Source organism: Podarcis tiliguerta (genome assembly GCF_965153285.1).
Source record: "Podarcis tiliguerta genome assembly, chromosome: 11".
NCBI classification, from domain to species: Eukaryota; Metazoa; Chordata; class Lepidosauria; order Squamata; family Lacertidae; genus Podarcis; species Podarcis tiliguerta.
Window position 1 is genome coordinate 49,241,627 of NC_139544.1, and position 24,038 is coordinate 49,265,664.

Sequence of the window (24,038 nt, forward strand, 5' to 3'; positions counted from 1 at the left end):
CAAAGGGCTTTTCGCCTTTTCTCTCTCGCCGCCCCGCCCCTCTGGCTGGCTTGTCACAGCCCAGGCGAGCAAAAAGTGCTTCTGGAGAGATTAAAACAAACCTACCAGTGTGGGCGCGACTCCCAGGGAAGGCATGCCACAAAGCCGCTCAGTTAACTCGAGGAAGGAACTGTACCGCTCGGGCTACTGCACAGTAACGGAATGCATTTAGTTAACACAAACATGGCTGCTGCCTTCAGAGCTGCAAACCGAGTCTTGCACCCATGTAAGTGAACAAACCGGCTGCATCTTTCTCCAAAGGGTCGTTGCAATGCCTATTTCCTTCCCCCTCTCTTCCTTACTAAGAGGATTCTCCCCCCCACCCCGCAGAGGGGGAATGGGGAGAATACCTTTTAACTGGGTTTTGCTGGCTGTCTGGAGAGAAAGAAATGAGGCTCTTGCATTTTCCTTTCCCCGGGGGGGCGAGAGATGCGCTCTTGTTGCGGAGGTCGATCTCCCGGGGTCACTGCAGGGGGGTCGGGTGGAAAAAGAGAAAAACGGCGTTATGCAAGCAGCATGTCCGGCGCCTCTCTTATATAAGGACTTCTAGCAAATGCATTGCTTTTTTCTTTTGTTAAAGTGACAGCACTGAAACCGCTTTTTCGCAATCCTGTGCAACTTTTTACGCGGAATCAGGGTAAACAGACTGGGCAAGAGAATTGTTTTTTTTTTTTTTTTTAATTATAGAAAAGGGTTTTCAGCACGCCTTGCATAAATCAGCAAAGCAAGGCTAGTACTGTACTTGAGCCAGCGAAAAGGGAGACATTATTTTTAAAAATTAAAAATCCACGCCCACCTGAGACCCGCAGAATGCGCGCGCGGACTATATAGCCCTCCCAGGTAAGGTTAAAGTGCGCGCGGTTGGTTTTGTGCAAGTGGTCGTCGGTTTGGGTGCGAAAACGAAAGGGGATCCGTGTTGCTGACGCCGAGAGCTTGTTACACAACGTGGCCGCCGGAGAGGAGAGTTTGCGTAAAGGGCTTAGCACCACCTCTGGAGAGCTTTGCATCCGGCGTGCAGCATCAGGGAGTTTAGAAAGGGCAAACTGCAGGGAGTTTGATTGTTGTTCTGCTTGGAACCGTTTCACTTTGGGGTGTGTTTAAGTTTAAATTAAATAATTGCAACTGTTTTAATCTGGTGGGTTTTTTAAAAATAGCTTTATGGTGCTGTAACCCATCCTGGGAACAAATACTGTGGAATGAATATTGTCAGCTTTTTAAGAAACCAAAGAGATCTGCAGTTTTTGCTGACCTGCCTTCAGCTAGATGTTGCAAGGCTCGTTTTTAAATAGGGAATTTGTGGGTCTTCTCCCTCCCCCACTAGGTATAATCTTTTCCTTTCAGGGAAAACTCAGGTGGTGAATGTCAAAAGAATTGTAGCATGTTGGGAAGCCTCCAAGTTTTCAGAACAAAAAATATTTAAAACTTGGGAGGGGAAACCAAAGCAGCCAATCTAACGCCTATAGTTGAATTTGAAGCCCATTTCAAGGCTTTCATACCAAACTTGCATGTATGATTACCGCTGTCACCTTTAAAGACTAGAATTGATCACAGTCTCTCACGTGCACAACGTTTGGTGAATGGGCGCTGATGAAAAGTTTCTACCAAAAACAGTGTTCGAAACTCGTAAGCGCTTTTTGCAGAAGGGAACTTCATTAGCGTGAGCAGTTTCCGAGCTCTGGGCTAAGCACTGTGACTAAGATTTCAGATTAAAACTGCAGTGTGGAAGGAAAGGAGGACCTTTTCTTGCCTCCCCACTTCCAGCTACTCTCTGAAGACTGGAGAAGAGACCCTCTTCAGAATATTAGGGGGGTGAGCAGGGGAAGGACTGGACCATGTGAAAAATGAACATAATATTTTAGCTGCAGTTCATTCATTTTCAGCTTTGTATTAGTGCTCCTAGACATTCAATTGTTGCGCCCATAACCTAGTTTTAAGGTGCCCTTTAGCTCCTAGCTTTCATATCTCAGTTTCTAACACTGACCAAAACACAAAATGTTGAAAGTGTGATACTGGATTATGAAGGTTAGTACAGTGGTACCTCTGGATGCGAACGGTATCCGTTCCGGAGCCCCGTTTGCATCCAGAATCGAACGCAATCTGTGCGTGCGCGGGTTGCAATTTGCCGCTTCTGCTCATGTGCGTGACGTCATTTTGACCGTCTGCGCATGTGCAAGCGGCGAAACCTGGAGGTAACGCGCTCCGTTACTTCCGGGTTGCCCCAGCGAGCAACCCAAAAATACTTATCCCGAAGCTACTTCAACCCGAGGTATGACTGTATTGTCAGCTTTACAAGTGAAGGTGAGCAGTTTGCACTCCTGTTATCAGCTGTGAAGTTGGTTCCCCCACTTCCCCAAGCTCTAGACCAGGGGTCGGCAACCTAAGGCCCATGGGCCACAAGCGGCCCATGGGGGTCGTTTAACCGGCTCATGGACCCCCGCCACTCGGTCGGCTCCCGTGCACTGCACTAAACCAGCATGGAGCAGAGCAGGGACTGCCTTCCGGAACGCTGGCCAGCTTCCCTCCTACAGCCACTGGGTAGCTGCGCACGCCTCTTCAGCGCTGGAAGGAGTGCTGGAAATAGTGTTCCTGCGTGCGTGCACTCTGGCCCACTGCTGAGTCTGCAGGACCATGAATCAGCCCAAGCCACAAAAACTTTGCCAACCCCTGCTATACACAAGTCAACTGCCATAAATGCAGCCCTTGTTGTTTTATAGGCAAATTTTAGAAGATCCATAATAGAGAAGCTCCGTTTGGGGGCGTCAAGTTTTGACCTCGCACAAGGCACCATATTACAACAGATGACTAAAGTATGCCTATTGTGCAGGCATCACTAAGTGGGTAGGCGGCATTGTGGAGACAGAAAAAACCCACAAGAGAAGCTCTAGAAATGGCCCTAGAAATATGCTTAAATTTAACAACTGTAGAGTGAAATAAACCAATCCTTAATTTTTTCCTAAATGCCTGACACCTGCTTATCAGGGGATTTTCTGTTGTGTTTATTTTCCGATTGCATTTGCATCCGTGTGCATTTTCGAGGAAATGCTGTAGCTCAGTGACAAGAGGCCGTTTTTTGCATGGAGAAAGCCCCACGGTCAGTTCTTGGAGGTCAGCGTGGACCGTTCTGGTCTCGGTGGGGACGAATAATCTGACTCCGTATAAGGCAGCTTCTCATGGGTTTTGAATGAACGAAATACCGCATTGCAAAGAAACAAACCAAGTAATAAACTAATTGTGGGTTGTTCTGTTTTCCCCTTGCTCTTGTCTAGTCACAGCAAGCAATGGCTGCAGTCGGGCAAGAGTCCAGCTACAAGGGAGATGTCAGTCAACAGCGACGGCAGCTGCGCAGGCCCAAAAAACCAAGCCTCAGGCCCAACCTGAAAAGAGGTAGGGAGCTGTTGTGTGGGTGGTTCATCTGCACAGGAACTGATAAAACTCTGCATATGGGTGTAGCTTAAACTGTAGAACCTCAGAGAAATTACATGCTTTTCAGAGAAGGGGCAGGGCACCCTGCGGCTCTGCAAATATTGGTGGACTGTAGTTCCCATCAGCCCTGGCTAGCATAGCTGACAGGCGTGAGGGGAGTTGCAGACCACCAATATTTGGAGGGCAGCAGGCTTCTCACCCCTGGAAAAAAAATTAAAAGTAATGTCAAGCTGTGCATACCCTTAACAGGGAGTAAGCCCAATTGGAACACAGCGAGGCTTGCTTACAAATTAAAATGGCTCGGATTTTGGTGCCTGTTAAGCTAGTGTTACCCGTTGGCTGATGAGGAGTGAATATTAACGCCTCCCTTCAGTGCCGGATTTACGTATAAACTGAACAAGCTATAGCTTAGGGCCCCACTCTCTTGGGGCCCCCCAAAAAAATTAAAGGGGAAAAAACGATGTGCATTTCCAAAATATAAAATAAAAAACAAATAAAATAAAACCTACATACAGCAACAGTGTTTTGTGTTATGGAGGCTCCTATGATGTAAGTAATGGGCCCCACCTGCTAGCTTGCTCCCTAAAATATCACTAGTTGGATCATTTTTATATACAGGGTGCCTACATTCTGCTATTTATAATTATTAGTAGTTTGCATCATATATTTACACCTCTTATTATTTCAGGTTATAGCAAGTTTCTAGAGATTAGATTATGAGTCTTTGTAAATTGTGTTTCTAAAGGAACTTTTGTTATTGCCAAATGCCAATGTGTTTGCATTATTAAGTTTGTTATGAATAAAAAAATCATTTTAAGTTAGCGCTTAATAATAATTTCACTATTAATATACTTCTTAATTATTTAATTATTTTGCAATGTTATTTTGCGCTTAATTATTTTGCAATGTTTCTAGGCTGCCTTTCAGAGGGCCTTTCCGAAGCAATTTGGGCGTAAAATAAAATGTAACACTTCAATATAGAGTTTCAGTACAATAACAGTAATTTAAAACACCCATTATGATGCTTTCCAAACGTGGGTTGGACTCCATCTCCCATCAGCCCAAGCCAGCATGGCCAATATCGGGGGACACAGGAGTAGCTGGGGGATGCTGGGAGTTGTAGTCCCAGCACTATGTGGCAGGCACCCTGCTGGTTACCCCCAGGTTAAAATATCTCACAGTCAGCCAAATAAGAAACAAACAAAAAATGGAAAGTGGGAGGCAGCAGCCCTTGTTTTATTTCTAATTGATGTGTTAAACTTATCCTCCTGTTCTCTTTTTTCCTATAGGAAACCTAAAACAGGGATCTTGATGTTAAACATGGGAGGCCCAGAGACACTTGGCGACGTCCATGATTTTCTTCTTAGGCTTTTCCTTGACAGAGACCTGATGACTCTTCCGGTCCAAAAGTAAGGCTTAGTGCTGTGGTCTGCCAGAAGTCGTGCTGAGTTGCTTGCTGTTTTAGGAGAGTTAGGAACCCTTCCTTCCTTCCTTCCTTCCTTCCTTCCTTTCTTTCTTTCTTTCTTTCTTTCTTTCTTTCTTTCTTTCTTTCTTTCTTTCAACACCTGGCTTTCTTTATTGTTTCATAAAACGTATACACCATTTGATTGTTGTTTAAAAACACACACCCTTAAAGCAATTCATGAAGAGAGCAAAGCAATAAAATGACCGGCAAAAGCAGTTAAAAACAACTAATGTATTTTTCGCTCTATAGGATGCACCGGACCATAGGACGCACCTTGTTTTAGAGGGGGACAACAAGAAAAAAAAATTCTCCTCCTCTCTGCTGAGCGCCCCTTCAGCGAAGCGGCAGGAGAAACGGAGCCCCTTCCATTTCTCCTCCCGCTTCGCTGAAGGGGCGCTGTGCAGCTCTCCTTCTCTGTTGAAGCCACGAAAGCAAGACACTCCCGGCTTCAGCGAAAGGAACCCGAAGCCTCCGGAACGCAGTGGGAACTCACGCTGCACTCCAAAGGCTTCAGGTGGCTATCCCTGAAGCCTGGAGAGCGAGAGGGGTCAGTGTGCACCGACCCCTCTCGCGAAAGAAGCGCGGAGGGAGCGCTCCCTCTGCGCTTCGGAGGCTTTAGCTGAAGCCAAGGAGCCTGTATTCACCCCATAGGACGCACACACATTTCCCCTTAATTTTTGGAGGGGAAAAAGTGCGTCCTATAGAGCGAAAAATACGTACTTAGAACATTTGTAAAATAATTAGCAATAAGCTAATAATAAATAAGCAATAAAGCTAAAAGCAGATTAAAACACATGTCAATCTGAGCAGGCGTTTGGTCAGGAAGGGTGATGGTTGACTTCCTTGCCTTGGTTGGAATTTTCATTACCTGGCTTAAATGTGATGCAGGTAAGTGGAAAGTATTTGACACCTTGTGTGGTGTTGCATCTGTCTGGTAACATTGAAACGGTGCCTTCAGTTCCTGCAAATGGCTGTCTTGCAGTTCCATGCCATGCCAGCCAGTCTGTGGTTTCTAGGTGTGCTAACATGTGCATAGCTGCTGATGGCTCAATCTGAAATCTGTGTCCAGGGCGGCTGTCTACCAGCTCCATCTGCTACTCAGGTTGAGACCCTACCTGCCCATGGACTGTCTTGCCAGAGTGGTGCATGCTCTGGTTATCTTCCGCTTGGACTACTGCAACGCGCTCTATGTGGGGCTACCTTTGAAGGTGACCTGGAAACTACAACTACTGCAATCCAGCATGCAGTAGCTAGACTGGTGACTGGGGGCAACCACCAAGACCACATAACACCAGTCTTGAAAGACCTACATTGGCTCCTAGTACGTTTCCTAGCACAATTCAAAGTGTTGGTGCTGACCTTTAAAGCCCTAAACGGCCTCGGCCCAGTATACCTGAAGGAGCATCTCCACCCCCATCATTCTGCCCGGACACTGAGGTCCAGCGCCGAGGGCCTTCTGGTGGTTCCCTCACTGTGAGAAGTGAGGTTTACTGGGAACCAGACAGAAGGCCTTCTCGGTAGTGGCGCCTGCCCTGTGGGACGCCCTACCATCAGATGTCAAAGAAATAAACAACTATCAGACTTTTAGAAGACATCTGAAGGCAGCCCTGTTTAGGGAAGCTTTAAATATTTGATGAATCATTGTGTTTTTAATATTCTGCTGGAAGCCACTGGTGAAAAAACAAAAACCTTTTTTATGATGGTGAGCGGGACGGAGGTAAAGTGAGATTGCTATCACTAACAGCCGTCTCTCGACATTTCAGTAAGCTGGCGCCTTTTATTGCCAAGCGACGTACGCCCAAAATCCAGGAACAGTATAGTCGGATTGGTGGAGGGTCGCCTATTAAGAAATGGACTGCTACGCAAGGAGAAGGCATGGTGAAGCTGTTGGATGAAATGTCTCCCCACTCTGGTACGTGAGTCCTTCCTTTAGGCATGTCCTGCAAATACTTTTTAAAAAAGACTCTGCACACATTTGTATGGCAAAAAGCCAATAAAAATACTGTCTTCCAAGCGGTGCATGTGAAAAAATCCATGTACAGTGGTCAAACGCCTTGTGACTCAAATGTTTTGGCTCCCAAACGGCGCAAACCCGGAAGTGAGTGTTCCGGTTTGCGAAAGTTCTTTGGAACCCGAACTTCTGATGTGGGTTCCATGGCTTCCGATTGGCTGCAGGAGTTTCCTGCAGGCAATTGGAGGCTGCGCCTTGGTTTCGGAACATTTTGGAAGTTGGACGGACTTCTGGAACAGATTCTGTTTGACTTCTGAGGTACGACAGTCGTGTCCTAAAATGCGAGAAGCACAGTTACAGGGAACCAGGGGGAGGGCCTTCTCAGAAATGGCACCCTCCCTGTGGAATGCCCCCCATCAGACATCAAGGAAATAAGTAACTATACAACATTTAGAAGAAATCTGAATGCAGCAATGTATAGAGAAGTTGTTTAATGTTTCATTATGTTTTTATATACAGTGGTACCTCGGGTTAAGTACTTAATTCGTTCTGGAGGTCCGTGCTTAACCTGAAACTGTTCTTAACCTGAAGCACCACTTTAGCTAATGGGGCCTCCTGCTGCTGCTGCTGCGCCGCTGGAGCACAATTTGTGTTCTCATCCTGAAGCAAAGTTCTTAACCTGAAGCACTATTTCTGGGTTAGCGGAGTCTGTAACCTGAAGCGTATGTAACCTGAAGTGTATGTAACCCGAGGTACCACTGTATGTAGGAAGCTGCTCCACTCAGATGGGCAGGGTACAAATAATAATAATAATAATAGTTATAACCAGAGGCAAAGCCCTTTAGGGAATGTTGGGATACTGCTGGGGAGACGGGGGCATCAGGCAGGCCCCCAGCTGGCTCCAGCCACCGGCCGGCAGCCGGGCAATCACCAGTCTCCCTTGGAACAGCATGAAACAGCGACACGAGCCTCGGATATGTTTAGAGACTCGGCACGCTCTATCAGCAGAGTGAATAAATCTTTGCACAACAGAAGTGGCGGACAGAGAAATGTGTAAGCATATTTACAACATTTATTCAGCATAGTTCAGGAACAAAGGAAAAAACATGTCTGCTTCCCTACGTGTCCAGCAAACAGCTAAAAGCAAAAGCAATATACAAAACGGAAGTTCCCAGCAAGTGCTGGAAGTAAACAGGCATGTGACACACAACAGCCATGCCTGTTCCCTTTTAAGGTGGAACGGAACTATATCCTAACAGGGAAGAGCTGTAGCTCAGTGGTAGAGCATCTGCTTTGCAGGCCAAAGGTCGCAGGTTCAATCCCCAGCATCTCCAGGTCGGGCTGGGAATGTCCCTTTCATAAAACCTCACAGAGCTGCTGCCAGTCCATATTGACAATGCTGAGCTCAATGGAGCAGTGCTTTGCAGAAGGCACCTGCCTAATACGCAGAGCTAACAAATTCCGCAGTATAGTTGCTGCGTTAAGCGGCCCGTTTCATGGCAAACATCCAACGGATGTTGTGAGGAGCATTGAGCGATGCTTCTCAAAGAAAGAGTAGGGTGTAGCACAGCCAGAACACTGCCTGTTCATGTTTGAACCAGCTCCAGCAAGTCCTCCTGGCTGCTGATACTGAACACAAGCAGATCTGAGTGTGGCTCGCCGTTCCCGCCGAAACCGTTACTCCTTCCTTATCATCCAGCCTGAACTCAGGGGAGGAACCTCGCAAGTTGTTGGGTGGGGCCGGTGACAGTTGCTCGACTTGAGGGCGCCGGGGGAGTCTGGCAAAATGGGAACCTTATCAGACATTCTCTAGAATAGAATCATAGAGTTGGAAGAGACCACAAGGGCCATCGAGTCCAACCCCCTGCCAAGCAGGAAACACCATCAGAGCACTCCTGACATATGGTTGTCAAGCCTCTGCTTAAAGACCTCCAGAGAAGGAGACTCCACCACACTCCTTGGCAGCAAATTCCACTGTCAAACAGCTCTTACTGTCAGGAAGTTCTTCCTAATGTTTAGGTGGAATCTTCTTTCTTGTAGTTTGGATCCATTGTTCCATGTCTGCTTCTCTGGAGCAGCAGAAAACAACCTTTCTCCCTCCTCTATGTGACATCCTTTTATATATTTGAACATGGCTATCATATCCCCCCTTAACCTCCTCTTCTCCAGGCTAAACATGCCCAGCTCCCTTAGCCGTTCCTCATAAGGCATCGTTTCCAGGCCTTTGACCATTTTGGTTGCCCTCCTCTGGACACGTTCCAGTTTGTCAGTGTCCTTCTTGAACTGTGGTGCCCAGAACTGGACACAGTACTCCAGGTGAGGTCTGACCAGAGCAGAATAATGGTCCATTTGTCAGGCACCCAAATAACCAGAGTTCTATGGGAGATGGAACAGGTTGAACCAAGTTGCAACAGCACCTGAACCCTCCCCATCGGCAGACCCAGACCCAGATGTGCTTGGTTACCATGCATTGCCCGTCCATCTCTTGACCCGGTGATGTGTCAATCAGAAATTCTGGATCAAAGCCACCAGGCGGAACTTTGGTATCCGCAAGCACGATGCTTTTAAAAGAGACCTGCTAGTGTGGGACACAAGATTGATGTGCGTTGCAAAGCAATTGCACGTGCGAACTGCGGTAATTAGACCAGCGCACATAGATCGTGTTCTTGACACGAGTAAGCACACTGCGAAAGATCTGAAGGCTAGTCTCCCAACACTCCCTCGCCTTGTCAGGCAAGTCAGTAGCTTTAATTTTTTTTTTTTTAAAGTAAAATTAGTGTGTTTAAAAGGGCTGGGGAATTGGGAGCATTAAGTTAATGGTTTAGGGAGCCTTATCTGCTCCTGTCAGACCTCATCACTCCCTCTGATTTTACAGGCTGGTTTCCCCAGTGAAAGCCGCCCTGCCTTTTATCTATTTGTACATCCTTTGCATCTTAACTTTCACTCCTGTTATGTCAGGCAGGCCTCTTCTGCTTCTGCCATGGCTGCGGGCTACTGTTTTTTTGCTAGATAAGTGCAAAGCAGGTAGGAAAGGGGAACAACACTTCTTGGAAGCATTCTGAAGTCTGCGACTCCGACATGATGGAAGTCTTTGCTTCCTTGGAGTTCTGTTTAAAATGGTTAGTTTGTCTGTTTTCTCCTTTCCAGCTGTCAAGGTTTCCTATTGGGCAAAATACAGTGGTAGCTCGGGTTACAGATGCTTCAGGTTACAGACACTTCAGGTTGCAGACTCCGCTAACCCAGAAATAGTACCTCGGGTTAAGAACTTTGCTTCAGGATGAGAACAGAAATCGTGCTCTGGCGGCAGTGGGAGGCCCCATTAGCTAAAGTGGTGCTTCAGGTTAAGAACAGTTTCAGGTTAAGAACGGACCTCCGGAACGAATTAAGTACTTAACCCGAGGTACCACTGTACAGTGGTACCTCGGGTTACATACCCTTCAGGTTACATACACTTCAGGTTACAGACTCCGCTAACCCAGAAATAGTGCTTCAGGTTAAGAACTTTGCTTCAGGATGAGAACAGAAATCGGGCTCTGGCGGCAGTGGGAGGCCCCATTAGCTAAAGTGGTGCTTCAGGTTAAGAACAGTTTCAGGTTAAGTACGGACCTCCGGAACGAATTAAGTACTTAACCTGAGGTACCACTGTACAAATTTAGTGGGTCATTGGGAGTTGCTATGATGTTTGCCCAAAGTGCTCCTGTTTTATTAAAAAGATGTGCAAACCAGCTGGGGTTTCCCCCCTTCAGTTTGAGGATTTAGGTCACACACAAACCCTCTAGTGTAAGTTTGAAACTCCCATTGTTCTAGGTGCATTTTGTGACAGGGAATTTCATTAGCACAAGCAGTTTCTGAGCTCTGGGAGCAGTACCGCATCTAAGATTTCAGAGTAAAACTGCAGTGTGGAAGGAAAGGGGGACCTTTTTCTGCCTCCCCACTTCCAGCTACTCTCCGAAGACTGGAGAAGAGACCCTCTTAAGAATATTAGGGGGGTGGGTGGGCAGTGGAAGGACTAGACCATACGAAAAAGGAACATAATATTTTAGCTGCGGTTCGTTCATTTTCAGCTTTGTATTCTTGTTATTAAAAAAAAGGCATTCCATTGTAGCACCCATAACCTCGGTTTAAGGTGCCGTTTAGCTCCTAGCTTTAATATCTCAGTTTCTAACGCTGTTCTAACCACCTGGAGAGCCTTTCAGAATTGTTGAGTTGGAAGGGACCCCGAGGGTCATCTAGTCCAGCCCCCTCTTTATTGTTTTTAAAAATATTAATAAGGTAGAAAAGACCACAGTGCAGATGCTGCGGCAACTGGAAGGCCCAGGCAATGCTTACACCAGCTTTTTCACCAACCTGGTACCCGCCAAATGTTTTTGCTATCAATGTGTGTGATCCAAAACATCTGGTGGGTGTCAGGGTAGCGAAATGCTGCCTCCCATAATGTTTAGATCACGTTGCTCCACAGAATAAGGTCACCATCTGTCTTCTGTTTCCAGCGCCGCACAAGTACTACATCGGATTCCGCTATGTCCACCCTCTGACGGAGGAAGCCATTGAAGAGATGGAGGAGGATGGCATTGAACGGGCTGTTGCTTTCACACAGTACCCACAGTACAGCTGCTCCACCACAGGTGAGCTCGTACCTGGAGTACAGAATCCATGCCCGGCCTCCAAAGGCAGGCCTTGGTCTAATCCAGGGGCCAGCTCTGGGAATCTGCTTGTTCTGTGCCTCAGCAAGAATCATATCTGTCAACTTTCAGATTTGAAAATAAGGGATCAGCAGCCTCGAAAATAAGGGACCAGCAGCCTCACCTGTCCTGGGGACAGTCTACGGGATATCTAACAATCTGGGATAGTATCAGGAAATGGCACTGGAATAAGGGGGTTTTCCACAAAAAAAGGGAAGGTTGACAGCTATGCCAAGAATACGCAAGGCAGTATCAAAATAGATAGTCTTCCTCTTGATTTTGCGTAACCGCAGTCCATTCTGCACCTGAGCAGGCTCAGGTCAGGTGCTAGCACCTAGGCTTGCTAGAACCCCAACAGGAATTCTCCAGGAGTTTCCCCCCAGCGTTGCCTTGAGTTGCCAGAGATTGGACCTTCTGCATGCCAAGCCAGGGCTTTGCCACTTGAGCTCTACTTGGGCAGCAGCAGCAGCAGCAATACTGTACAAGGTTCTCCTTTGGCTCATTGCACAATTCATGCTGGTCTTGCTTTATGTGAAAGTGAGGTGGCGGCTATGTCAGCAAGCAGCCAGGCAAGTATTTTTTTACTTAGATGCGGACGTGGTATTCAAAACTTGATTTTTAAAAAATGGTTTAGAACCACTCAATATCAGTTTCTGAGGAGCAATAGGCAGGGGAAATGTGGAACCTGCTTAGCTGTGCCACAGCCCAAAAATTATTAGCTGGTGGTAACGTGGAGGTGACCTTTTTTCACTGGTACCACCCGTGTTGTGGAATGCTCTCCCTGCTGAAATACGAGAGGCCCCATCAGTATTGGCGTTCCGCCGGCTCTTGTTTCATTACCTCCCCTTTTCCCATGAACCTCCTCTCTTAACTAAGGGATTGTTTTATCGCTCATTTTAATTGTGTGTGTCTGTTTCAGTGTTTCAGTGTTTTGTTGGAATTGCCTTGTGTATTTTAACGTGTGCTTACATTTTCTGGTAGCTGTCTTTATAGAAGAAGAAGAAGAAAAAGAGTTTGGATTTGATATTCCGCCTTTCCCTCCCTTTAAGGAGTCTCAAAGCGGCTAACATTTTCCTTTCCCTTCCTCCCCCACAACAAACACTCTGTGGGGTGAGTGGGGCTGAGAGACTTCAGAGAAGTGTGACTATCCCAAGGTCACCCAGCAGCTGCATGTGGAGGAGCGGAGACGCGAACCCGGTTCCCCAGATTAGGAGTCTACCGCTCTTAACCACTACACCACACTGGCTCCTATACTTGTAAACGGCTTCGAAGCCACTTGGGCAGTGTAAATTTAGTAACAGTAATAATTAACAAGAATAATACGTCCTTTTTGAGAGGCTTATCTTCCTGGCGACACCAGCCTGACCACTGTGAGGGACTAAATGGACCTTGGGTCTGATCTAGCAGGGGACTCGTCCTTCGCAGGGTCCCTGTATCCCTGTATCCCCTCCTTCCTTACCACAAGTCGCCTTTTCTGCTCTTTTTGCCTTTCTGATGGGCTCATTGCTTTTGTCCCCTTCAGGGAGCAGCTTAAACGCTATTTATCGCTACTATGACAAAAAGGGGGATAAACCAAAGATGAAGTGGAGCACAATCGACAGGTGGCCAACGCATCCCCTTCTCATTCAGGTACGGAATTCTTGGTGGGAACCACATTGAGGAGCAGCGGAAACCAGCCAGGTTTGCCAAAGCGCCACGCGTCTGTTGTGTCTGTGGGGGCAGAATGCAGGACAGTGTTTCTCCAACTCGGGTCTCCAGCTGTTGTTGGACTACAACTCCCATCATCCCTAGCCGGCAGGATGATGGGAGTTGTAGTCCAACAACAGCCGGGGACCCCAGGTTGGGAGAAACATTTGATAGGATCTCTCTGACGTGCAGTGAGAACGTAGGTTCCTCAAGGAGCACGAGGCTGTATTTGTGAAACAAATAGCTGAATAGGTCAGGGTTCTTACTTGGAGCCTTTTCCCATATTTTATAATCGTTTTTTGTTTTATTCTTATGTAAAAATGCATAATTGTTAGTTAGTGCATGCATAGAAAGGTTGGAAGAAAATCTTGGTGTAACATAGGATAATACTATTATTATTTTTAAAAATGCATTCAAATTCTCAGCTGTGCTTGAGGATCACTGTCATGATTGGGTAGGCTGGTATTTGGACTTGTGCTTTATTTCTCCAACTTTTGCTTTTCAGTGCTTTGCAGACCACATCCAGAAGGAATTGGACTTATTTCCGCCCGACAAAAGGAAAGATGTAGTTATCCTGTTTTCCGCTCACTCCCTGCCAATGTCTGTGAGTAACAGCAATCCATTTCCAAAGCTGCAAAATATTTTCTTAGAGGGGTGATTTTTTAAAAAATCCTTGTTTGTATGATCTAATGATCCATTTGCCAGTTTGCCTGTCCATGCCCAAGACCTGCTCCCTGCCTTGCAGGCCTTTTCCCACCTGGCCTGGGAGGGTGGAGCCCGGACTGACTCCAGCTACAAAAGCTGAGGCTGCTTTATTTTAGATCTTGTGATTTATATGGAAATTGCTCAGCTTGGTTGTGCATTTTAAAATGTTTTATTTATTGTTCATGACTACTTTTGTTATGTTGTGGTTATGTATTTTTTTCTCATGTTGTAAGCCACCTTGAGCATGGTTTAAACTGCGGAAAGGTGGCACACAATAAAATTATGTATGTCTGTAGTGTGTCAGAAATACTGGGTTCTTCCTCGTATCATTCTCCTGCGCCGCACAGGGATTTTTGAGATCTGTGGAAATTTGGTGCCATCTAGTGGTTTCTCTTTAGCACCGAAAATAAGTTGCAATGCTGCAGTTCTGAATTAAGCTGTCTGGAGTTTGAAGGCACAAATGTTGCTTCAGTGGAAGAACAAACCACTAGAAATTATTTTTTAAAATATCCCCTGATAAGATTACATCGGCTTGAAATGCATTGTGCCTTGTATTAAACTATGGTTGGCTCCCGTACGCCACAAACCCGGAAGTGAGTGTTCTGGTCTGCAAACTATTTTTGGAAGCCGAACTGTCCGATGTGGCTTCCGATTGGCTGCAGGAGCTTCCTGCAGCCAATCAGAAGCCATTCTTTGGTTTCCGAATGTTTTGGAAGTCGAACGGACTTCCGGAACGGATTGCGTTCGACATCCAAGGTATGACTGTATCTCCCTAGGAGTGGAATGAATTGCTGAACCTTAAGTGTAGCTCTATAAGGAGAATTAGGGTCTCAGCACCCTTGACAAATCTCCATTTCTCGGGATTCCTTGCAGGAAGCCATGGCTGTTTAAAGTGGCGTGATACTGCTTTAAATGTATATAGTGCAGTCGGGGCCATAATTTATTGGGTATAAGAAATAATTGGTTCTAAGCTGAGGCTGGAACCTGATGGGACTCCTTATGAGTAATGGGAACCCTTTAACTGGCATGTGTTGCTGCAAAATGTGGACTAATTATGGTGCTTTGATAATGTAGTGTTTGTTTTAGCCCCGATTGAGCTGTTTTAGCTAACTTGCCCTTTCTGTCCCATAGGTAGTTAATCGTGGCGATCCGTACCCACAAGAAGTAGGAGCAACCGTTCAGAGGGTTATGGAGAAACTCGACTACTCTAACCCGTATAGGCTTGTGTGGCAGTCCAAGGTATATTTTTATTTCATTTATTGACATCATTGGCATACTGTCCAGTGAAAGCCCGCAGGACAGTTAGCAATAAGCTTGTTCAGCTGTCAGAATTGGCCTGTGAGAGTAGATCCTGATAAGGATCTGACCCACAAAGCTTAAAAGTGTCCCCACGCCTGCTTTGAAATGTGGTGTATATATTGAATCACAACTTAATACAGTGGTACCTCTGGTTAAGTACTTAATTTGTTCTGGAGGTCCGTTCTTAACCTGAAACTGTTCTTAACCTGAAGCACCACTTTAGCTAATGGGGCCTCCAGCTCCCGCCGCACCGCCACCACACGATTTCTGTTCTCATCCTGAAGCAAAGTTCTTAATCTGAGGTACTATTTCTGGGTTAGCGGAGTCTGTAACCTGAAGCGTCTGTAACCTGAAGTGTCTGTAACCCGAGGTACCACTGTAATCTCTCTCTCTCTCTCTCTCTCTGTGTGTGTGTGTGTGTGTGTGTGTCTCCTTTACCCTAGGTTGGTCCTATGCCTTGGCTGGGTCCTCAGACGGATGAGACGATCAAAGGGCTTTGCCAGAGGGGAAAGAAGAATATTTTGCTGGTTCCAATAGCGTTTACTAGTGACCACATAGAAACGCTCTACGAACTGGACATCGAATACGCGCAAGTCTTAGCCAGTGAGGTAAACTGTTCTGCTTTCCTTGCCATTCTGCACAGTTGTAGGCTGAAGGCTTTAAGCCTGCTTAATAGAAAGCAGATCCCATTATAAACAGAGAGTCATAGTATTGTAGAGTTGGAAGGGACCCTATGCAGGAATCTCAGCTAAAGCATCCATGACAGATGGCCATCCAGCCTCTGCTTAAAAACATCCAAGGAAGGAGAGTCCACAATCTCTGGAGGGAGATGGTTCCACTGTCCCAACAGCTCTTACTGTCAAAGGTTTTTCCTGATGTTTAGTCAAGAAATCTCCTTTCTTGTAGCATGATGCTTATTTCTGTGTAACCATGTTTAAAATAGTGCTGTAGGTTTTGTTTCCTGCTGCGTTTATCTGCTGGCAGCCAAAACAGCAGAGAATTTATGTGGCGCCTTAAAAACTTAACAGATTTCATTGGGCAAAGTGGATTACACTCCACTTTCATCAGCTGCCTGCACGAAGTATTATTGTGATTTAAAGACAGGTAGGTAGGTAGTTTCTAAGGGACGCGGGTGGCGCTGTGGGTTAAACCACAGAGCCTAGGACTTGCCTATCAGAAGGTTGGCGGTTTGAATCCCCACGACGGGGTGAACTCCCGTTGCTCGGTCCCTGCTCCTGCCAACCTAGCAGTTCAAAAGCACATCAAAGTGCAAGTAGATAAACAGGTACCGCTCTGGTGGGAAGCTAAATGGTGTTTCCATGCGCTGCTCTGGTTCGCCAGAAGCGGCTTAGTCATGCTGGCTACATGACCCAGAAGCTGTACGCCGGCTCCCTCAGCCAATAAAGTGAGATGAGCGCCGCAACCCCAGAGTCGGTCACTACTGGAACTAATGGTCAGGGGTCCCTTTACCTAGGTAGGTTCTGCGATTTTGTGTTGGCACCATCCAGGTGCCCCTGCCAGGGCCTGTTGGCTTTTGTAGTACAAAACACTTGAAGGCACCAGGGTGGCGAAGGTTGGCGTAGAATAGTCCCTCACCCCCAACCATGTTTCAGTCTGTACCTGTAATTCAAGATGGTGTTTCTGATGTAGTCCATGTCATTAGAAATTTATTCGACTTTAAGGTGCCACCATACTTGGTTATATTATACACATTGTCTGTTTACAACCCAACTTTTCAGCCAAAACTAACCCCTGCGATTTTGCTCTCATTTGTAGAAGTATTTCTATCTGATTAAATGTCAGTCTGGTATACAGCGATGTGTATATAATTAATGCCTAAAACACTTAAGTGGACACCAGGCGTTCAGGGCTCTGTATATGTAAACAAGAACCTTGAATGCGGCCTGGTAGTGTATGTCTTAACAACAATTAAAACTCAGCACCAAGGAACTAGACATTAAAGACGAAAGGGTGTGTGTGTGTTGGGTGTTTTCTCCTGCGCTCTGTTAGCGGATGACACAGTCCAGGATTTAGGTTATTTCCTCTTGAGAGGGACAGGATGGAAGCAGCTACATGTGACATATCAGGTTGGCTGTGATGGTTAAAATGACCACCAATAGAAGCAGCCCTTTTCACTGCTGTGCTGTTGGTTGGACGCAAGCACTAAATATCAGTGCAGTTTGCAAATGGAAAGCCATATTTGGGTAAAAATCCCGGGGTTTGGGTAGCAGAAAAGAGTTGATGTAAGTGGGTTGGTTTGGCGGGTTTTTTTTTGGGGGGGGGGCACTTCCCCAGTCCCTTGGCAATCAGACAGTGTGTTTGCAGATTTTTCCTAAGTGATTTCCAGGGTACTGGAGGGACATGGGACTACAGCAGCAGCGGGGGTGGGGGGTGGAATCCGCGGCCCTCCAGATGTTGCTGAACTACAACTCCCATCATCCCTGACTGCTGGCCAGCCTGGCTGAGGTTGATGGGAACCAGGAGTTTCACATCATCTAGGGGTGCCACAGGCTCTCCATAACTGGACTGCAGGAAAGCTCCTGTACTGCTCTAATAACGTATGAACTGGGCTTAATTCTGCCTCATTAATTCCCGTTGCTCTCTGCATCATCCTTGAAACAAGGGCTTTGTCTAAGTGAGATGGACTTAGTGAGATGATACCACGTGTTAAACCATTTGCTCCCTCTCTTCTTCTCCAGTGTGGAGTCGAAAACATCCGAAGAGCAGAATCCCTTAATGGAAACCCATTGTTTGCCAAGGTAATTCCACCCCTTTTGAGTCTCTCCAGTCTCCTAGTTAGGGATGGCAGACATGATTCCCATCCGTGTCAATTTTACAGGGGTTCAGCTTTTTTTCTACCGCTCCTGTTAAGTAAGAGGAAGGGATGTAGCTCAGTGGTAGCATCTGCTTTGCATGCACACAGATGGAGCAAGGTTGAAAGCAAACTATTGTATTGGTAGACCATGTATACCTGAAGGAGCTTCTCCACCCCCATCATTCAGCCCGGACACTGAGGTCCAGCGCCGAGGACCTTCTGGTGGTTCCCTCACTGCAAGAAGTGAGGTTACAGGGAACCAGACAGAGGGCCTTCTTGGTAGTGGCGCCCACCTTCAGTTGTGAAGGAAATAAGCAGCTATCTTATCTTTAAAAGACATCTGAAGGCAGCCCTGTTTAGGGAAGTTTTTAATATTTAACGCTGTACTGTTTTTAACACTTGATTGGGAGCCGCCCAGAGTGGCTGGGGAAACTCAGCCATATGGGCAGGATATAAATTATTATTATTATTATTATTATTTGAATTCGTCCCTCACAGCTCAGTAATGTCTACACTGGCTGGCAGCAGTGCTCTAGGGTTTTGTATGGGGCCATTCTGGGCCTTACCTGGACATGCCTAGGATTGAACCTGCAACCTTCTGCATGCAGTGCAGTTGCACCAGCACTGATCTCTTGTTCAGGTGTGGAGAAATTATTGGACTGGGTTTTCTAGTTCGGCAGAATGATCCTGACTCCTGCGGAGATAGGGAGGAGGATTAGGATGGGACAAAGGAGTGGCTTTGCTAGGAACCCCCCCCCCCCAGTCCACCTATGGAAAGTTCCACAGTCTAGTTGTGTCCAACCATCAGTGCTTGGAGACAGCAAATTCAAAGCTCCCCTAATTGGGATGTGAATAGGTGCTAGTGGAGGCTAGATGTACAGTTGCAATCAGAATAATTCAACCCCCGTTGCAAATCAGGTTTATTATCAAAATTGACAGACTTTCAGCTGTTTTGCAATAAGCAAATCAAAAGCGGTTGAAACTTCAGATGCTTCAAGTGGTTTCCCCAAGTTCAGCTGAAAACGCAATAATAGTGAGACTGGAGAAGCCAACATAAGTTGCACTTTCAGCTGAATTTGGGAAACCACTTGAATATTTCCGATTGCCACTGTATTAGATATTTAATTCTTCCTTCCTCACGTTTGTGAGTTCAGCAGAGTGCCACCCCTTTGCAGCTGAGAAGGGAAGCTTAGTTTTAGCCTTTTAGCTTAAGTAATCCAGGAGGCTTTAAGGCAGTCTGGAATTTCCTGGTATTTCCCCCTGTTCTACTCCTTAAAATAATAATTACACAGATAGCCTTGTAAAAGATAAAAAATAACATTTACTAACTCAGGATACTTGCTGAAGAGCAACAGATGCAGCAACTTGGTTCCGGCAGGCTTAAAGAGGGTCTCCTCTGTGGGGTGTGCATGAAACAGGGCCTTCTCAGTGGTGTCATCCAGGCTGACACCAATTTGTTCCCTTCCTGACTTCCACAACCAGTGGAACCAGTGCCACCCAAGCATTTAATTAATAAATGCCCAAGATACTCAATGGTCCATTGAAACACACCTGAAAAATCTTGTGAAGGGAATTTTCCATATCATACGTTTTTAATCTCAATTTGGCCTTTGATACTCCCTTGCATCAATAAACCCAGCTTGCAACAACAACAACAACAATAATAACAATGTACATAAATTGTAAGATCACCAACTTGCACTTACCTTTTTGTTGGAAGCCTAATGTCTGTGGTTTTTGTCCTTCGTTTTTAAAAAAAAACATTTAATATTATTTTACTTCTTTTCAGGCCCTCGCAGACTTGGTCTCTTCCCATCTCAAGTCGAACGAAATCTGCTCCAAGCAGTTAACCCTCAGTTGCCCGCTTTGCGTGAATCCCACTTGCCGAAAGACAAAATCGTTCTTTACCAGTCAGGAGCTGTGATGCGCATTTGCAGTGGGTTCACCTGACACAGAGTATAACCCTGCGGATCCTGCCCTGTGCGCCCGTTTACACTGCTTTCTTTTGCCCCGCTCAGGGCCGCTTCAGACGGGACAACTAGCCTCCTGTGTGTGCTAAGAAGGGTCCCAAATGGGGTTTGCACTGGTCTGAAGGAGGGATGAATCTGAAATCTTTTTATGTTTATTTTTTGTTTCTATGGAGGGATCTTGCGTTGGAAGGGAAGTAACATTTCAAAGGGTTTCATCCTGCCGGGGTTGCTGAGAACACACTTGTCTTCCTATAAAGGCATTCAGGGGACTCTTAGCACCTCGCAGTATCAAGCTTGGCACTAGGCACTGAAAAACGAGCAAAACTTCTGATACTTATGAGCTGCATATATACTGGAGTAGGGTTCAGCAGTGATGTTGAATAATAGCAACTGGCTCGATTTCAGCTTGCAGGGACTGGTTGCTGTCCAGGTTAGTTTAATCACTTCTAAAAGAACTACTCCAAAGATCTTGACCTGAGAGTTACAACATAGATCTCTTAATATGTACTTGTCATAAAAATTGTATTTTTAAAATCCTTCCATGTAGGATACTACTCCCCCCCCCCATGTGGTGTGTTTTGTTTTTTCACGCTTGGAACTCTGCAACTAACCACACTGACCATCACACTGCTGATACTGGTTTGTTTCAAATCAACTGACACCTTTTTTAAAGCATGTATTTGGTTTTTTTAAAAAATGAAGTTTTTTTTCTTTTTTGTGGGGTTCGTTCTCCCCCCCCCCACCTCAAAAAATGCAGAATTGATTCTGCACCAGCCCAGCAGCTTTCAGTTCCTTTGACAGCAGAGTTATCTAAATTGAATGGACGTGCGATTTCGGTGGTCTCGGTGGCAGCGTCTGCCCAATAAGCCAAAGATCAAGAAGATGTGCCCCTTCAGATGTTGCTTGACTCCCACTCCCATCAGCCCCAGACAGTATGGTCCAATGGTCAGGGATGATGGGAATTGCAGTCCAACAACATTATGAGGGCCAGAAAATCTCCATCCCTACAAACCGCCCAGATCCTAGGCCTCATAAGCCTTCCTGAACTTTCAGGCCTGCCATTCAGGTTTGTCCCTTGGCGCCCAGTCAGGTAAACAAACCACCTTAGCTTGACCTTCATGGTTTGTTTCTCTGTAAGGAGCCAGGATTCATTAAGCCAGCAACGAAGTTTGGGTTGTTAGGGGCAAACCAACCGCGATCCCTAGTTCTGACATCGCACCAAGCGGCATCCGGCTGGTGCCGGTCCACAATATGACATATTAAGCCAAGGTTCTCGGCTTATCATCATCAAACTTGGCCTTTGTACGAAGGGAAAGCTTTTATTTTTTCCCTTGGAAAGCATAACCTGTCAAGAAATCACCGTAGCCTGTGGCTTGGGGCGCGGGGGAAGCTACATTGAGACAGCATTGATTGTGTGTGCATTGTGGTTCAACGAGTACAAATGTCTCTTCATAACTTCTGGAAGAGACTCTGGGAAGCGCTGCATCCATATAACAGCTCGGACCTGAGGAGTGACTCCTCTTTTCTGGCCCAGGAACCACATTCAGCCTTGGCCAATCCTTTGGGGTCTGCTTATCAGCAGTGGGTGTGGCCAGCCACCTACTCTACCTGGAAGACAGGTAAGGCATACAGGGCCCCCCCCCCCCCGATCTGTGAAGATGAGCTGAGATGTGGGGATTATCACACCACATCATACATTCTATGATTTATTTTTGCTGCTGCCAGATCAAATTCATAGGTGGTTGTTGGAGCGTAAAACATTACTGGGAGGGGGTGGTTCTTGATCAGGCCTCCAAAATGGGGGCTAGCCACCCCCATCCCAGCTCCCATAAGCTGAGGCTAGTTTCAGCTGGAGACCTTCAGTAATCAAGTTGTGCAGGCAATGTTTTTATATCTATGTGCATAAGCACTGATGGTTGTGCAGTTCTACACACAAAAGGTGCAGAGTATGTGCAAATCAATGGGAAATTCTGTGCTTTGCTCAGTATGGGTAATTGTCAACTGACGGAGAATGTGTGAATCGATCAGTGGTGGCTTTTTACATTGCTCAGTTAATACACATAACTTGTGTGCAAATTTTGTATGCCACTTGGGGAATTATTCTAGGGGAGAATGTGAATGTTACCTGGTGAGCATTGTCCGTTTTGCATATTCTCCACGGCTGTGCTATGCTTGGTACCAATGTGATCTGGACATGGTAAAATAAAAATCCACTATTGATGACCTCTGCATATTCTGCACACTTCTGGTTATGTGTACAGCTATTGGCGTTCACAAACCTACATTTCTGAAGTTGGGTTAACCACAGTGTGTGTGCATGGAACACATTGGAATGGATGTGTCAGTTTGAAAAAAGCAAAGGTTCTGACCTTTTTACTCCTTTGCCTAGTCCTCAGACCTTAGTTGGCACAAAAGAGTCTTTGAGAAAGAGTATTCTTGCAGAATAAGTCTTCTCCAACCAGCTTTTACACACACCAAACGCAACCAGCTTTCTACCATCCAACCAACCCACGCCCAACACTAACATTGACCACTCTATACAGGTACAATTTGGTGAAAGGTTGCATGAGTCATTGTAGGCCGCTGACTCATGCTGACTTAGTTCTTTTAGTATTAAAGAAACAGCAGCTAATTTTTAGCCATGACATGTACCCTTGCAAATTGCCTGGCTGGTGCTTCTGAACTGGAACTGTCAAGAAATTCAGGCTCGATATTTCCGACAGCCTCTTACTTTAGATCATTCTAGTGGGGAATTTTAGAAATGTGCGTCATAAGGACTTGCTTGTTCTTGTCATACATTACGTCAGGTGCATGGTAAAATTACGGAACCAAGAATGACACCTGGGCACTTGCTTAATAGCAAAGTTTGGTGCTTCCTGAGAAATGTCAATGTTGTCTGAAATGCCTTCAGGATCTCTTAAGAATTGCCAGTAAATGTAAAACATTCACCAGACTGTTGACACCCACAGCAGGTGCCATTTGTCCTCCAATGGTAACTGCTCTACTCCAGAAGCTGCCCTGTTGAATGTAGACTATTGTGAGAAGGAGTGCCCTTCCCATTTCCCTCCGTTGCTCCTGTGTTAGGGGCCTTGTCTCTTTTAAACCAGCATTCTTGTCTTCACGGAGAGCTTCCTTCTCTTTGAACAAGCGGGAATATGAGGCCGTTCTTCAGAGCTGCGTTATAGATCTGCTTATCGCTTTCTAGCTGTCAAGCCACTGTGGTTTTTGTGGTATTTCTATGGATGCAAATTGATCTGGATTTAATTCATGTTGTCAATTAAACTCCAAATGATCTATTAGAGTGTTTTTTCTTTTTCAAATGGTGGTGAACACGCGAGACTGCTGGTGGCAAGCTTGTACTGCTGGTTCTTGGCAGGCAGAAGATTATAAATTTCCTTGAGTCAAATAAATAAAATGTTGGACTCTCTGTCTCTCTCTCTTTTTAAGAGTAAGTATGGATAGGGTAAGGATGCAGGTGGTGCTGTGGGTTAAACCACAGAGCCTAGGGCTTGCTGATCAGAAGGTTAGCGGTTCAAATCCCTGTGACGGGGGGAGCTCCCGTTGCTCGGTCCCTGCTCCTGCCAACCTAGCAGTTCGAAAGCACGTCAAAGTGCAAGTAGATCAATAGGTACCGCTCCAGCGAGAAGATAAACGGCATTTTCGTGTGCTGCTCTGGTTCGCCAGAAGCGGCTTACTCATGCTGGCCACATGACCTAGAAGCTGTATGCCGGCTCCCTCGGCCAAAAAAGCGAGATGAGCGCCGCAACCCCAGAGTTGGTCACGACTGGACCTAATGGTCAGGGGTCCCTTTACCTTTTATGGATAGGGTGAGGAAGTACGTTTTATGCTGTGGGATACGATTAGGAAACTAATCCTGCTCCCACATCAGTAACTAGTTTTGCTTTAGAACCAGGATGGGAAAACGCTGCCTCTCCCAGATGTTTGACTTCAACTCCCATTATATGCTCTCCAGGCCTTAGGAAGAAATGGGATGAAGGGTGAC

The 24,038-nt window shown here is 46.2% G+C and overlaps 1 protein-coding gene across 4 annotated transcripts; it reads left to right on the forward strand.

Moving 5' to 3' along the window:
- FECH (ferrochelatase) lies at nt 1-23,462 on the forward strand. 4 transcript variants are annotated; one of them, XM_083403040.1, is made up of 11 exons: nt 1-265; nt 3,306-3,423; nt 4,752-4,871; nt 6,691-6,839; nt 11,369-11,503; nt 13,083-13,189; nt 13,752-13,850; nt 15,083-15,190; nt 15,694-15,858; nt 17,950-18,009; nt 19,855-23,462. In XM_083403040.1, exons 1-11 carry the CDS (start codon nt 202-204, stop codon nt 19,987-19,989), a joined length of 1,260 nt encoding a protein of 419 aa, XP_083259166.1. In that variant the 5' UTR covers nt 1-201; the 3' UTR covers nt 19,990-23,462. The 4 variants fall into 4 exon arrangements, with proteins under 4 accessions (XP_083259166.1, XP_083259165.1, XP_083259167.1 ...); XM_083403039.1 differs by having other exon boundaries at nt 23-265; nt 3,312-3,423; XM_083403041.1 differs by having other exon boundaries at nt 251-879.
- The last annotated feature ends 576 nt before the right edge of the window (nt 23,463-24,038 follow it).